Below are 16,856 nucleotides of genomic sequence, written 5' to 3'. Positions count from 1 at the left end.
CTTGGGAACTGAGATTGAATATTTTCAACATCACTTGTACGGTTCCATATAGGCTGATGAATGATGTGACTGTTTTATATGTTCATGCTTTCATCTAGATATGTGACTGGGAATAAAAACAGGTTTTATAACCTATGTGTACCAGCTCTGATACGGTAAGTCAAAATAATATGAATTAACCAAAAGAATTTGTCAACATTGATAGTTGGAAGATGGTTTGCACCTCTGTTAGTATTAGTGACTTGGAGCAAACAAAAGAAAGAGCATCCAAGAAGAGTGGTAATCAATTCCTGAAAAGAAAAATTTACAATATCATTGATTATACCGTATTAGAGAAACAACTGAAAAGGAAGAAGAATAAGTAATGAGAGTAGTTGAATCATATCTAACAGATTATATGACACGTGGTTGGATCATTCTTCTCTAATTAAGACAAGAAATATCAAATTTTGCAGCACTTATATACAGCATATTTTTTCCGTTTTAGCCTTGGTAGAGCAATAACAATTGATAACCCAAATACAAAGATACCTGGCTGAGGAACTTTATGCCTGCCTTCTTGTGGACCCAATATGCAGAGACTCATTTTGATGCCATAATTTTAAAGAAAATCATCTGCATTTTGATAGTGACTATCATCCAATGGGGAGGGCAACTGCAAAAAGAAGATTTCCTAGTGCTGGAAGAACCTCTCCAAACCATTTCATCGATTCTGGCCGAGATATAAGTTGCATAAAAAACCTCCTTAATCAGTTTTATAATATTTTATGCTATTCCAAATCATCATCAAAAGGCAGCTTTTGACATACATGATGACCCAACTGTATTCGGGTCCTTTCACCATAAATTTAAGAGCTTCAACTACTTTTGAGAGTCAAAACAAGGTTGATGATCAAACTAACAACAAGAAGTAAAGCTTAAATTGACTTCAAGTCATCTCTTTTTTTCATTTTCTTCGTTGTTTTCATGCTTCGCAATCACTCTTTCAGTTTAGTTATATTTTATTGGTAATTAGGGATGTACAAAATTGATTAACCAGATTTGCAAATTGAACTAAATTTACAATTTGATCAAAATTTAGATATGAAACCAAGTCGATTTATGTATTAACTGATTTATAATCGAATCGAAATTATTAGATTAGATAACCAAAAATTTGATTACCTAATTTTGAACCAAAATTTATAACTAATATTATAATTATGTCCCTATCATTCAATAATCTTAATTAAATGTATTTTTATTTTAGTAATTTTCACTTTCACTAATTTTCTTAATTAAATTAATTTAAAACGAAAATTAAGTAAATTTTAAATGACAATATATTTGATATAATTACAAACAAATGTGACTTAACCAATGATTAAATTATTTTAAAATTTATTAAAAATTGGTCACAAACTTTACAAGATTTTGTAATGGCTGAGAAGAGGAAACCTAAGCTTTTAACATCCCTACCGGTAATTGGCGGGACATATAAATAAGTTATTAATTATAATTATAGGGTCAATTAAAATTAACCATACTATTTTTTAATATTCTATTTAACTTTGGTGTAATAACTATAATACCCTTTTACATAATCCTCCCTCCCAATGTTTAGAACAAGAAAATTATGGGTACTTAAAATGAGAAACAAATTAGATACAAATAATAATATGTCATTATATAATTTCATAATTTTAAATTAAAGATAAAATAATATTAAATTACATATTAACACATCATTATAAGGTACTAAGCATTGCTCTTTCTATAATTCATTCAACATAGTATGTTTAGATACTTGTTACTTTACTCTTGACATACGCAATTTATTTATACAAATTGATGTGACAATCACATTATCCAATCATATGTTATCACATTAATTAGTAAAAAATAAGTTAATAAAAAAATATTGGGCCAACTGACTATTTCCCACACAAGGTTTGGTGCAAACTCAACTTCCTATCCGATAATTTTAGAAAATTTAAATATCTACCTTTATGTTAAGTTTCGTTGTTATAGTTAGGAGTAAAATTGTTATTTAATAAAAACATTTAAAAAATTATAAATTCATCACATGTTTTCTTCAGGTTTAAAAACTAACAATTTTCCTCCCACCTTCCCCTCACCCAAAGTTTGAAAAATCACTATTTTCCCCCTAGGCTTTGCATTTTTCCCTTACCACTTCTCCGATTATAGGAGCCGACCAACCTTCTCCCTCCCATCTCTCGAACAAAGATGAATCGTTGGCCAACAAGAGGTTGACCGATGATTTATCCACAAGGATCTGTGTGACGCACAAATGGCGTCAACTAACGCACAGATAAGTCAAACGAAAGCTTAAACTCTTTATCCGACCAATTTGTGTGACACACAAATTTGTGCCTCATCTGGCCAATGATTCATCCTTGTTTAGGAGATGAGAGGGTGGAGGTTGGCCAATTCTAATCATCCGAGAAGCGGTAAGAGATAAATGCAAACCTTAAGGGGAAAATAGTGATTTTTCAAACTTTAGGTGAGGGAAGGTTGGGGGAAATTATTAGTTTTTAAATTTAAGAGAAAATATGATAAATTTATTTAATGACGATTTTACCTCTGATACTAATAGTAAAATTTAATAGAAAAATAAATATTTATATTTTCAAAAGTTACCAAATAAAAAATTGAGTTTATACCAAACTTTGGATGGAAAATAGTCATTTGGCCAAAAATATTTGTATATATAATTGCACTCATGTACTATAATTCTAGGTGTAACTCAAGTTTGACGACATGATTTTGTACCATCTACAGGAAAATTTTCTAAACCCCTTTTAATATATGTTGGTATTAAAATTGGATGTTCTAAATAAAAAGAAGTTTGTGAATAATGATTTTGTGTGAGCTGTTAAGGTTTCAAAGTTAATAATATGGTGTGTAAAGGCTCCCCATATTATGTTTGAATAGTACTAGGGTTGATAACAATAAAAAATACAGGATTTTATTTAAATTAAGTTCGAACAAGAGTTAATTTAATATTAGCTCGAATCTATAAAGGGGCAATTTGAATTTTCTTCAATTTGAGCTCAATTTGATTTGTAAAATTCAAGTTCGAACTTGGTTTCGAAGCAATTTAACTTTGAATTTGATTTTATTCATTTGAACTCGAATATTTGAATTAGTTTGAACTTAATTTATTTATAAAAATTAGAACAATCCTTGAGTCGATCTTTAATCAAGTTTAATCTATTCGAGCTATAACTTTGCTCATTTGATGCTAATTACAAGTTGAAATTGAGTCAATTCATATAGCTTCCACTTGTAACAATAATCTTTTATAAGTATTATTTAAATAATAAAAATCATTTACAATAGTAATTATCAATTTTTTTTGTTTTTATTGAAGGGGTAGAATTTTCTATTAGATGGACAAAGTTTTTAAAATTATTGAAAGGGCTAAATTTTTATTATTTCCTAAAAATATTAAACTAATCATATTATTTTTAAAACAAAATAAAATATACAATGTTAATTGTATTTATTTAATATTTTTAATAAAAAATATTAAAATTTTGATTTATTTTATCAGAAAACTTAAAAATTTGACTCTTTCAATAAGAAAATCTAAAAGCATAAATTTTACAATATTAAAAATAAAATATGATACCTTTCATAGAAAAAATAGTAATTCAAAGTTTTCAGTAATGTTTTTAAAACGAAATCGGATATTAATCTGGTGAAAGGGATAATCTAGTCCAATTAGTAATCAGATCAGTGATTAAACTTGTTAATTGTTAAAAAATAATATTAATTTTTTTATGTAATTTATAATTAAATATATAATTTAACTAATTTAACATTAAAATAAATTTAATTTAATGGTATATATTCAAATATGATAAATAAGGTTTTGATTCAACTTTTATAAAAAAATCAATTTTTCATATTGACCAAATCAAACTCGATTTTATATATGATCTAATAGATTTAGTTGATAGTTGATAGTTTAATCTATTTGATAAAACGATTTGTTTTGGTTTTTTAAACTATACTAAACTGAATGAATAATCAGATAAATATTTATTAATTTATCATATTATAAATTTTAATGACATATTAACAAGTCTATCCGCATTGTTTCAATATTTCAAATAAAATGTATTGTTAGCTAAGAAAAAACCCCTAAGTAATTTCATATTTCATTCATTAATTTTCAGTTCTATGAATATATTCTCGAAATTTAATGTGTTGGGTATAATTTTTTTCTTGTAAAATCTCAAATAATTACATAATTAAATGTTTAAAAAATAATTTATCCTTCGAAATTATTGTTATTTAATATAAATTTTATTTAATAAATGAAAATTGTGGTATCTATACATTTATAAAAACTCTCGAGTTACCTTTATTAGTATGAGTAGATTTGAATTAAATTTGCTTATTTAACCTTATAGTTTGATTTGAACGAACTAAATTTGAATCAGAACAATTTTAGTTTGTCCAGTTTGAAATTGACATCAATGAATCTTTTTATATTTTTTAATAACTCTTTTATTTATTTGATGTTATTGTCCACTTTCTTTTACAAAACCATTAATCAGTTTGAATAAATTGAATTTGAATTAATCACTTTAAATTCAATTAAAAAAATATGTATCTATTTTTGATATATAATTTTTATATATATATATATAGAGTTGAATTATTTTAAATTAAAAAAATATTTTATTATATAATGACATATTATTTATATATTAAAAATATATATACATATTATTATTTTTTTGGATTTAATTTAAACGTGGTTCCAATCCATTCATATTTATACGCATGGCTCACAAAAAGTAGGAGAGGGACAAAACGCAGCGTTTTGCTCAAGGCCCATGAATTATTATTTACGCATAAACGAAAACAAAAACAACGTCGAAATGGAGGGAGGAGGTGCCGCGGCCCAGCAGGCAGACACGGAGATGGAAGAGGCACCATCAGACCCTCAGCAGCCATCGGCGGCTCCTCAGGCGGCGGGGATCGAGAACATCCCGGCGACGTTGAGTCACGGGGGACGATTTATTCGGTACAACATATTTGGGAACATATTCGAAGTGACGGCGAAGTATAGGCCGACTATTATACCCATCGGGGAAGGGCGCATACGGCATCGTTTGGTACTCTCTCACTAACTCCCTTGTCTCAGTCAGTCCCAGTGTTGTTACATAGTCTTTTTTTAGCGTGTGGGTTTGTTTTGTTTCGATGTGTTTTGATTCATGTGTGTGAGTTTTATGTGGATTTTGATGATTTGTGAAGGTTGTGTTGTGGGGTTTTTATTTGGTAGTGAAATCTTATATTTTTATGTTGGTGGGTGTAGATTTTTTATTAAGGTATTTGGAGCTGTTACATGTTGAAGATAAGTTAAATTTGTGGCTGTTTGCTTCAATATAAGCTAAGATGAAGAAAAAGAATATTTTTAAAAGGTAAAAAGTTATCAAAACTGAACTTTTATGTAGCAGTTTTTTAAAACAAGTAGTTTGACGGGTTTTTTTTTTTTTTTTTGGGTAAGTAGTTTGATAGAAGTTAAGCTTCTGTGTAGGGGAATTTGTGGCCATTTCGTCAAAGAGAAATGAAAAAGGCTATGAGGATTGAATTTGTAGAGTAGGTCAAGTAGTTCAGCTAGTTAGAATGGATAATATTTTGGTGAAAGGGCTGTTTTTTAGTGTGTCTGCGTGCATTTATTTTTGTTTATGGATGGTATGTTTTCTGAGTTTTATATGTGATGGGGGAGTTTGGGGTGTTTTCCTTCTCTTTTTTCTATTCATTGGGAAATGTGTTGAGTAATTTCTATTGGGTGTTTATTAGTTCGGCATTGAATTCGGAGACAAATGAGCATGTGGCAATAAAGAAGATAGCAAATGTATTCGATAATAAGATTGATGCAAAGAGGACTCTTCGTGAGATCAAGTTGCTTCGACAAATTGATCATGAAAACGTCAGTGAGTGATAATTGCTGATTCATATATATATATATATTTTGTGGCTTCACTTATAAGAAGCAACATATTGGATGAATGGTATTTTGATTTTATTTTTCTGTTAAGAAGTTGAATGCCAGTCGACTTGTTTTTGTTTTAAGATTACAAATTGCAAAGCTTGTGTAGTTGAGATGGCTAGCTGTTTTGTAGGTTGCATGGACCTGTGCTTATATTTTTATTTTCCCAATATGTGAAATTGATAATATTTGTGGTTATTTTTCTTATTGAAAATGAAAGGATAATATTTGCATGATCACATGTACATATAGCTAATTGTACAGGAATTTATTGAACTTCTGTTAGCCATCAATTTTGGAAAAAATATTTAACTGGTTGGATTATGTTGTTAAGTGGTCATGAAGATCTGTTAATTGTTAGGAACTATGTGATTAAAAACATTGTGTGGGCAGAAGAGATTGAACATTTGGTTTTGTTAGAAGCACTCCAGGTTTAATTTATGGAGGGGCATTACTGGTGGGTAGGGGGCTTTTGTAGATGAGATATCTTTTGTGATGAAAGATGGGAGAAGATTTATGTGCTATGGTATCTTTTGAGAAGAGAAGTCTTTGACGGCTAATTTTGCATATTTGTGCTCCTTGTTGATGGTCGTTAGCTTCTTAGTTGTTTATTTTTATGTATTGTTTGCGGAAATGGGAATGATCATGTACTACTGTATAACTATTGAGTGCTGATTAGGGTTGAACTTGTGTTTGAAAGTGTGCAAAATATAAAAAGGGTTGTGGCATCTTTAACTCTCTCATTGTGATAGGTAAGTTACATGTGATTGGGTTGGTTGTTGCATTGACTGATGTTCTATATCAGTGCAATATTGTACATTCATGGGTGTTAATCTTACACTGTTGTATTAGTCAGAAGCAGAATGTGATTGCTAGATCCATTATGAGAGCAGATTACCATGCTATGGCTTAAAAGGGTCTTGCGGTTGCTACAAGGTTTTGCTCAAGTTTTGCTATAATAAAATCCTTGAATTCTATTAGGCATTGAACATAGAATTTGAAATCATGGTTGATATTTTTAGTATCCCTTGGAAATTATGGATTAGATTGGTGAATATGGAGGATGTATTAGTGCTAAATTTGTTTGTAAGGGTTTCACTTGCTTCTTAGGGGCTATTTTATCAATATAGAAGGTCTTAAATTTGGGTTTATGACCAAGAGTTTCAGTCTCCTTTTTCTTCTCCTCTTTTTTGTAAAAAAAGTTTTTCCTACATGCATCTTGGATCATTCTTGTCTGGTGCTATTCGTGCACTATTAATGGGAAAAAGTTTGGTCATTTCCTTCTTTAGGCATATGGCATATTGACATATATGATTTTAAATTTTCTCCTTCATAGAATATTGAAAAGTTCTTTTAGTAGTTGGATAGGAAATGTTTTTGAGTAAATAGATAGGCTAGTTGTTTTTTATTGGCTCTTTCTTGCTTGATGTGGACTTCACAGTGGACCAGAATAAAATGGCTAGTGAAGGAGAAAGTCATCCACTCATTATATCAAGATTCACATAAGAAGTTCAGCTTATGACATTTTTGCATTAGCTTGTCATCAATAACTTTCCATGGTGGTAAGACATTTCCTAACTTTGATAATAAATTCTTGTACATTTTTTAGATCTTTGGAATAATGACAAGTTCATGTATTTTCTATAGATATTGTGGGAGTAAAAATCTCCTAAATCACATCTCACAAACTTTGGAAATCAGGAGGTATTCTACCAATATAATTTACCAGAAAAGGCTTGCTAGATCTAATAAGTTCTAGTCCTTACCAAATTAACTAAATAGTCTCACATCCCTTAAGTAAGTTCTTAATTGGATTGCTTTTAGAGTTACATTATTTCTATTGGTTTGCCTATTTGTAACACAAATATTGATAATTATCCTTTTTTACTGAACAACTTGTTGAAATAAAGAGACAGGAAGATAGGACAAGAAATCTCCTGAAACAAATGGATGAGATTAAAGAACATTACATTGCTTTAGAAATTTGTGAGTCGCAATTGTACTTTTGTATCATTTGTTTCATGTATTTCTACAGTTGTATCAATTTCATGTTTTATTTTTCTTGGTTTCGTAGGTGATCTGGCTGCAGAGTTTGAAAGTTAAGTACACAAACAACAACACGGCTATAGAAATGGTGAAAATATTAAGAATTTTGAAGAATAAACTATTAGATCATTTGCTTTACAAACTTGGGCCTCATCATGCCGCTGGGGCATCATAAACTTATTGTAATGATAAGAGGAATGTGAAGCTGGCAGGGCAGCAATGTAAGCAAAGGAAATCTACTGAAGCAGCATGTGATCAGTTCTGACAGTGGTAAGATATTTCCAAATGGATAAAAATTCTTGTAAATATTAAGATCTTTGTGATGATGACAAAGCTTATGTCTTTTCAACAGGATTAAAGAAAGCCAAAAAAAAAAAAACCTCAAAAAATTTAAGTTCACTAGCACGAAACAGCTAGTGACTTGGAGAGAATCTAAAAACGGTTAATGCCACAAACCACTAGATCATTGCTTCACAGATTTGGGGCTTCATCATGTCACCATGTCAAAAAATGCAGTGGCAGGGTGTTACAGACCTGGAGTTCTGTTTTGAAGCCGCTCTTCACTGCTGCTGGATTAGTGGTATCATGATGTTTGCTTGAGATTTTAATGTGTTTAGGGATGAAATAGATGCTGAAGATGTGCTGCTGCGTTGGCTCTTCCTTGCTGCTGCACTCCTGTTACTGGACTAGTACTGGAAAAGAAATCTGGAATTTATGTATTATAGCTACTGTTGTATTGAATGATAAATGTACTTAAATATCATAACAATATTTGTAAACCGATACTTGTATTGAAAAGATTTTCCAGAATTACAATAAAAGTTCAATTGGTCCATCTTGCCATTATTTACATTGGAATTAACATAAATTCAAGAAACACCAAAAACTTAAATAAACAGACTAATCCTCTAGCTTTTAAGAGACTGGAACTCTCCCTCTTCTTCCTTCTCAATAGTTTTCTTCTCTGAATTCTTTTTGGATCTTTCTCTTCTCCTTTTATCCTCATTACAGTCAAGCTTTCTCATAGATTGCTATGTTCCCTCCCCAAATTTGGTGGTCCTTTACTGTCATGTGTGTTTGTTGTCCCAAGTAATCCTTCCTCCTCTTGATAGTTTTGCATTTGGTGTCTGATCTTGCAGAAATTGTAAACATAGGCCCTAACAGTCTCCCTATCAAAGGAAAATTGAAAATTTCTTTGAAGTAGATGAAGCATGCATGATGTGTTTAGAGAGCATAATAACTCAACAAAGCAGTAACCTAGGTGAAAATACTCTCACTTTTGCAACTCATACATATATAGCATTTTTTTGTTGAACCTCTCCAAACCGTTTATGTGTAGATTATATGACACATGGTTGATAGTGACTTCTTAATAGAGAGGCAGTTATAAGGGAAAATTCGTTAGAGCTAAAAAATCTCTCTAAACCACTTTGTTGATTCAATTTGGTAAACAAACACCCTCTATTTTTTTTATTTTAATTTTTATATAAGAATTTCATTGGACCATTTCAAGTTAAGTTAGAGGTTGATTTTTAAATAACTATCTAGGATTTTCTTAATATTAGGGGTTGATTCATTAGTGTTAAAATGTTAATTATTCTAATATAATACATATATAGGTTAATTAATGTTATGTGATAGGGTTTACGTTTGAGTTCGACTTTTTTCTGTTTTTATTGTTTAAGATTCGAACCCATCCTAATCCATGGGCCTATAATTATTAGTAAGGATGAATTTGCCATAATATAAAACCATATTTATTAAATTTTAATCCCCTTATACTTGTTGGATTTCAAATTTTGTGCTTATTAATTATCTTTAAAAAATACAGGTTCTAAAAATAACTTCAAACAACAAAATATTCCCAATTTTGAAAATACAAAAAAAATGCAATAAACCTAAATAATTTTAAATAATTTGTGCAGATGACCCTGGCTACGCTTTAGGCTCTCCTAATAAATCATTCATGTATTGCTAGAGAAATGGTTTTGTTGATTCAAGTAATCATGCAGTTCTTTTTGAATTTATTACTTAAATAGGTGACTCAAATTTCTATTTATAGTTCAAATTCATTACTCATTTACAAAGAATATTGTTTTATTTATTATCGTCGTTTTATCAATGAATCACAAATTTAAATTACGAATCCTAATTATGAATTCGAATTACTGATTTGAACTTGAGTTAAACATTTTTTATTTGAATCAAACTCAAACTATCTTTAATTTTAGCCTAACTATATTCGGATCTTTTTGTCATAGATTTAAGTGTTTCGACTACTTTTGATGGTTTAAACAAAGTTGATGATATAACCAATAATAACAAGTACAATTTAAACTGGTTTCAAAGTCATCTTTTTTTCTCCATTTTCTCCTTCGTTTTGATGATCCATAATCACACTTTTTGTTTGGTTATATTTTACAAGTAATTAATAGGCGGTATTAATAAGTTATCATATATAATTATGGGGTTCAATGAAAATTGACTATATTATTTTTTAATATTCTATTCAATTTTGGTGTAATGACTATAATACTCTTGTACATAGGCTTCCTTTCCAATTTCTAGAACAATAAAATTACGAGGACTTAAAATAAGAACAAAATTGGGTATAAATGGTGATGTGTTATTATGTTAATTTTATGATTTTAAATTAAAAATAAAATAATATTTAATCACATATTTATATACTAAATATTGTTTTTGTAGAATTTGTTCAATATAACATGTTTAGATACTTTGTAATTCTAATTTTGATCTACGTAACATATGATTAAATAATTTTAAAGTGAGAAAAAAAAAAGTAAACAATCGCATTACCTCTAACATGCTTAGAGAAAATTTGGTGGGAAAGGGAAAATTATAGATTTTATATTAATGGCAAGAGATAGAGGGTATATAAATAATTTTATTCTAAAATTTTTGAATAATGAAAAAATACAAATATTGATGGATTGATATATTATTATTATATATTTAAATAATTTTAAATTAAAAATGAAAATAAGCACTCTTATACCGGTTTAATTTGAATCGACTCCTACTTGTAGCCATAGTCCATGGATCTATGCTTACCTGAAAAACACAAAATTCACATAAGCGAAAACAAAAAGAAAAAACAATAGCAACGTCGAAATGGCGGGAGGAGGAGGTGCTGCGGCCAGCAGGCAGACACGGAGATGGCAGAGGCGCCATCGGACCCTCAGCAGCCACCGGCGGCTGCTTAGGCGGCGAGGATCGAGAACATCCCGGCTACGTTAAGCCATGGGGGATGATATATTCAGGACAACATATTTGGGAACATATTTGAAGTGACGGCGAAGTATAGGCCACCTATTCTGCCCATCGGGAAGGGCGCATACGGCATCGTTTGGTACTCTCTCACTGACTCACTTGTCTCAGTCAGTCTCAGTGTTGTCAAAGAGTCTTTTTCTGGCACCTAGTTTTTTTTTTGTTCCGATGTGTTTTGATTTATGAATGTTAGTTATATGTGGATTTTGATGGTTTGTGAAGGTTGTGTTGTGGGGTTTTTTTTATGTAGTGAAATTTTATATTTTTACGTTGTTGGGTGTAGATTTTTTATTAAGGTATTTGGAGCCGTTACATGTTGAAGATAATTTAAATGTGTGGCTATTTTCTTCAATATAAGCTAAGAAGAAGAAAGAGATTATTTTAAAAGGTAACAAATTATCAAAACTGATTTTTTTGTGTATTAGCTTTTAGAAACAAGTAGTTCGATGGAATTTACACTTCCGTTTATAGGAATTTGTAGCCATTTCTTTGAAGAGAAATGAGTAATATGAAGATTGAATTTGTAGAGTGGGTAAATGAGTGCTGCTAGTTGGAATTGCAAATCTTTCGGTGAAAGTTAGGCTGTTCTAAGTGAGTGAGTATGCATGTAGTTTTGTTTGTGGATGGTATGTTTTCTGGTTCTTTTATGGATTTGAGTTTTATATGTAATGAGATTGTTTGGAGCGTTTGCTTTTCTTTTTACTTTTCGTTGTATTGAGTAATTTCTACTGGCTGTTTATTAGTTCAGCGTTGAATTCGGAGACAAATGAGCATGTGGCAATAAAGAAGATAGCAAATGCATTTGATAATAAGATTGCCCAAGATGTGAAATTGATAATATTTGTGGTTAATTTTTTTAAATAAAAAATGAAACGGTAGTATTTGCATGATCATATGTACATATAGCTAATTGTATAGGAATTTGGTGAACTTCAGTAAGCCATCAATTTGAGAAAAATATTTAAGTGGTTGGATTCTGTTGTTAAGTGGTTATGGAGATCTGTTCTTGAGAGAGAGCATTTTTAGGAACTAAGTGTTTAAAAATATAGTGTAGGCAGAAGAGATTGGACTTATAGTTTTGTTAGAAGCACTCAAGGGTTAGTTTATGGAGTGGAATTACTGGTGGGTAGGAGGCTTTTGTAGATGAGATATCTTTTATTATGAAACATGGGAGAAGATTGATTTGCCATGTTATCTTTTGAGAAGAGAAGTCTTTGACTTCTAATTTTGCATATTTGTGCATATTTGTCATGGTATCTTAGTTGTTTATATATTTGTTTTGTTTAAATATTGAAAATTGAAAAAAAGTTAGGTCTAATGGCATTATTTCAAAAAAGACCTCAAAGTTATAATTTTTTAAACCCCACTTTGTTTCACTCCTCACATACTTGATCCTCTGTCTCTGGCAGCTAGAGGCTGCACTGCAGTTGATAGGTTGTGTTATCCATTCAGAATTCGAAACCCAATTACAGTTAAAAAAAAATCATCAGAAATAAAACAAAAAAAACAAAAATTTCCAAAACACTCAAAACATTTTTGTTTTCTGAAACGAAAATGATTGCAAAATGTTTTTTTCAATCTCCTAACACCCCCCTCTTAAAGAGCCTCGATGGGCTTTGCCACCTTGCAGAAATGTGCCACTTCAAGGTAAACCCACTTTACCAATTCAAATTCTCAGGGAAATTTTTATATATTTTCCTTCCAAAAAAATGGATGTAATACTTTATGCAAATTTTTTCTTTATTTTTTGTGTGAAATATTTGATAAAGTGGTTGCTTAAACCTTTACGGTTATAATTTTTGAGAAGTTTTAGATCAAAATTAAGCAAGCTTTGGTTTTTAACTGAAGAGTGTAGTTAGAAATAAGCCAAATTTTAGCGGTGTTGGATGCGATTTTTTGAAAAGTTGTTGTATTCAATATTTGATGTAAATATCATTGTTTTTCATTGGTGTGTGTGAACTTGTGTTGTTTGTTTGTGCAGGCGTGGTTCTTGGATCAATTTAGGGTCCTTCATAATGGAAAACAACCTTAGCCTAGTGCAATTTCTACATATATGTATTCATATGTGAGTTTTAGCATTTGAGTGTTCTCGTTTTAGGTTGTTATCGATATTATAAGGATAAATGCTACTACATATATAAAGAGATGTGATGATCATGCAGTATTGGCATGTTAAAGTGTATTAACTTCACTGTTATGCTTCATCTGATCACATCACATTAGTTTATATAAATTACTTTGAACATGTTTTTTGTATTTTTGGCACTATGGATGGTGAACAGTAATGCTCTGTGTAGACTTTTTGTACAAACATGTTCATTCATGCAGATGAGCAATCATGCAGTAGTGACTTATCAAATTGTTTTAGCTTTATTGTTTACCGAAGCATATTATTTCACATCAATTTGTATGAGAGTTTGTGTATATAGTTATATTTTGTATGGATATTGATAATTGTTTGATAGCTTAAATTCTTGGGTTGTGTTTATTAGGTGGTGGTAGTGATAGAGCTTGACTGTTTGTGGTTTTATGTTTGGTAATAAGCTTTGGATGTGTACGTGATGGGGAATGTCAACTTATTTTGTATATCAGTCCTCATACTGTTTAGCTTTAGATTTTTGGGTTAGATAGCTTGACTATATAAATCATATGAGAGTGTATTGTTTATGAATTTCTCTTTTTGTGTGACAAGAGAAAAGCTAGCAGCCACTGGTGCAAAAATGGTGATCATAAGTAACTCTTCACTATGTGTTTCAACCAAAATGGAAAAGATGAAGAGCCTTGGATTTGATGTTTCTTTCTTTGTAAGAGCTATCACTAGTAGAACATTAACACATCAGTATTTACAAAAGTTGGGTATTGCATCTTATAAGATTAAAGATTAAGAAATCATTTATTCTCAATATGAATTAATATTTTGTATTGTTTACCTCTTCTGCTAAAGTATAATGTATTGCTCTTGGTTTATAAAAGCATGTATTTTGTTTGTGTCTACTCTTAATTCATCATAGTAATTTCTTTTCTGTTTTCTTGTACTTTAAATCAACCTTCTTGGTGGTTCAATTGACGGTGTTATTTTTTATTAGTGGAATTATAGTCAGTGATCCATTTAATTCATGGTTGGTGCTTGTCAAAAGACCTTTTTTCTTTACTCAAAGTTTCGCATAGATTCCACTCTCATATCTTGTAATCCTTATGTATTTCTGATTATTATATTTTTCATTTCTAACTAAAATATTATTTAAGCATAGTGTTTTTCAGTCATATTTCATCCTCCGAATGACATCTGTCTTCTTTGTTTTTATACATTGTTTAGAGTTGTAGAGTACATCTCTTTTTTTTCTTTTAATGGATTATACCATAAATTGGAGGGATAATGCTTGGTTTTAGCACTTGGAAGGTCTTGCATTCACATGACTTGGAGTGATTGGGGTCCTATATCCCTTGCGGTATGCTAAGTAATAAAGTGTAATAGCTATTTGTTACTTGTAATTCTCTTGTCGCTTCAATTAAATCCTATAACATGTAACCACCTATGTAAGGTACCAGAAAATAAAGAAACTGAGGAGCATAAATCCTTTTTTAAAGAATGAACCATTTTCAACTTGTTTAAATTGGCAATTATCAGAGGCTTGAAGCTCTCACCCCCTAGGGCAAAATAAAAACGTTCCCTTTTAGGAAATAAGTAAACCCATGACTTGGTTGTTAAGAATGTGCTTCAAAGTTTGAGTGTCTAAACCTATTTAGGTGTTGTACTCATTTATCATTAAAAATTATCATTGTAGCATAGTAATATGGTCTCCCCTGTTTCTTTCGTTTTCCATTCAAAATGAGCAAAATATCTGAATTATGTTTTCTGTGATTTTTTTGTATAACTATGTAATAGTCATTTCGATATACTCATAAAAATCTCAAGCATTTCTTGCTGTAGGGGCTCAGCCTTCAAGTCGTAGAGAATGTAGAAGAAGCTGATTTTATTCTGGCCCATGGTACTAAAGTATTGGGGCTCCCTTCTGGAGAGGCACATCCTGCTAGTCTTGAGGATTTCAAAAAACTATTGGACCTTTGTGCAGCTAAGAAAATTCCAATGATTGTAGCCAATCCAGATTATGTGACCGTTGAGCCTAGGGCTCTGCGTGTTATGCCCGGTAAATTCCATTCTCTTTAGTATGCCACAACATTGTGAAAGGAAAATAGCTTACTCTGTGCTAGAAGCTTACTCTGTTGCTGGCGTTTCCATTCACATTCTGGCCTACCGCACAGAACCTGGAATTCCTCTATATTTAAATTGCAGATTTTGGAATTTTGTTGTTCTACCTCTTGAAATTTAAATTTTGTTGATCCTTCTAGGTACTTTGGCATCAAAATATGAAAAGCTTGGAGGTGAAGTGACATGGATGGACAACCTTGATAAGGTCACTCAATCTCTTAGTCTTATTCTAATTAGTAAAATTGTTCACTTATATTTTTTTATGTGTATCATCATACATGTGCAGTTGACTTTGCTTTTACACCTTTCTAATATTTCATAAGATAATACATAAATCAGTGATGAAAATGGTTGGTGTTGCTACTAGCGACTCCATTGTTGTGGGTGATTCCCTTCACCATGATATTAAGGGAGCCCATGCAGCTGGAATCCAGTCAGTATTTACCATTGGAGGAATCCATGCAAATGAACTTGGACTAAGCAGTTTCGGAGGAGTTGCAGATTTATCTTCTATCTAAAACTCTTTTATCAAAATATGATGTGTATCCATCATGTGTTACAAGAAGTACGGATTTAGTCACCATGTTTTCGAACTTGCTTGTCAATAGTAAATATTAGTTGATATGGACCTATATCTAAAACTCAATAATGAAGGATAGAATCCGAAACATTTCCAGCATGTCTGCCATATGAGAAAGATTTATAGAAGTTGGTTAACATGTCTGCCAACTTCTTGTTGACATGCTGATAAATGGCTCTAATATAAGAAAGAAGCAATTAGGAACCCACACCAATAAATTATTTCTTGATATGCTGTTTTTAAGCTTAGTTTCATGAGGTCCCCTTTCTGGTAAAAGGTCTCTATTGGCTGAATTCAGATTGATCAACAAACCCACAAAACAAACTGCCATATTTGTCTCCCTATCAAAAAGAAACAATTTGAAGTACACAATAATATTTGATTGAGGAATAAAAAGTAGAAGAAAATCTACAAATTTTAAAAAATGAGGTTGCAAAAACCTTTTTTACTTTTCTCTTATGTGTCTAATGTTTCTTGATATATGAAAAATGGCCACAGAAAACACTTCTCTTGAGTTGACTCAGTTGTATTTAGGTTCTTTCGCCATATTTAAGAACTTTAACTACTTTCGATGGACAAAATAGAGTTAAAACATATTTCAAGTTATCTCTTTTCTTCTTTATTTTGATGTTTTGTAATCACTTTTTCAATTTAGTTATATTTTACGGGCAATCGGGGGGTTATATTAAAGTTATTATTTATAATTTCGGGGGTTAATA

The 16,856-nt window shown here is 30.8% G+C and overlaps 3 protein-coding genes across 29 annotated transcripts in view; all 3 read left to right on the top strand.

The window, feature by feature from the left end:
- LOC123220594 (putative disease resistance protein RGA3) overlaps nt 1-16,856 on the top strand; it is a 215,099-nt gene that overhangs the window by 103,165 nt on the left and 95,078 nt on the right. The gene's annotated exons all lie outside the window — the stretch shown is intronic.
- LOC123220663 (mitogen-activated protein kinase 6-like) lies at nt 4,846-5,501 on the top strand. Its single transcript, XM_044643231.1, has 2 exons — nt 4,846-5,132; nt 5,333-5,501. The coding sequence occupies exons 1-2, from the start codon at nt 4,851-4,853 to the stop codon at nt 5,342-5,344; spliced, it is 294 nt and encodes a 97-aa protein (XP_044499166.1). The 5' UTR covers nt 4,846-4,850; the 3' UTR covers nt 5,345-5,501.
- Nucleotides 14,761-16,075, top strand: LOC123220831. Its single transcript, XM_044643417.1, has 4 exons — nt 14,761-14,796; nt 15,279-15,495; nt 15,698-15,762; nt 15,881-16,075. The coding sequence occupies exons 1-4, from the start codon at nt 14,761-14,763 to the stop codon at nt 16,073-16,075; spliced, it is 513 nt and encodes a 170-aa protein (XP_044499352.1).

The sequence above is a fragment of the Mangifera indica genome, chromosome 7 (assembly GCF_011075055.1).
Source record: "Mangifera indica cultivar Alphonso chromosome 7, CATAS_Mindica_2.1, whole genome shotgun sequence".
NCBI lineage: Eukaryota > Viridiplantae > Streptophyta > Magnoliopsida > Sapindales > Anacardiaceae > Mangifera > Mangifera indica.
This window is presented reverse-complemented; position numbering and strand designations above follow the sequence as displayed.

What these genes read in the sequence shown, in the direction of transcription:
- LOC123220663 (XM_044643231.1), top strand. Translation starts at nt 4,851, where the DNA reads ATGAATTATTATTTACGCATAAACGAAAACAAAAACAACGTCGAAATG.
- LOC123220831 (XM_044643417.1), top strand. Translation starts at nt 14,761, where the DNA reads ATGACTTGGAGTGATTGGGGTCCTATATCCCTTGCG. An exon ending in GGGGTCCTATATCCCTTGCG is followed by an intron (nt 14,797 to 15,278) that starts GTATGCTAAGTA and finishes TTCTTGCTGTAG; the next exon opens with GGGCTCAGCCTTCAAGTCGT. An exon ending in GGCTCTGCGTGTTATGCCCG is followed by an intron (nt 15,496 to 15,697) that starts GTAAATTCCATT and finishes TGATCCTTCTAG; the next exon opens with GTACTTTGGCATCAAAATAT.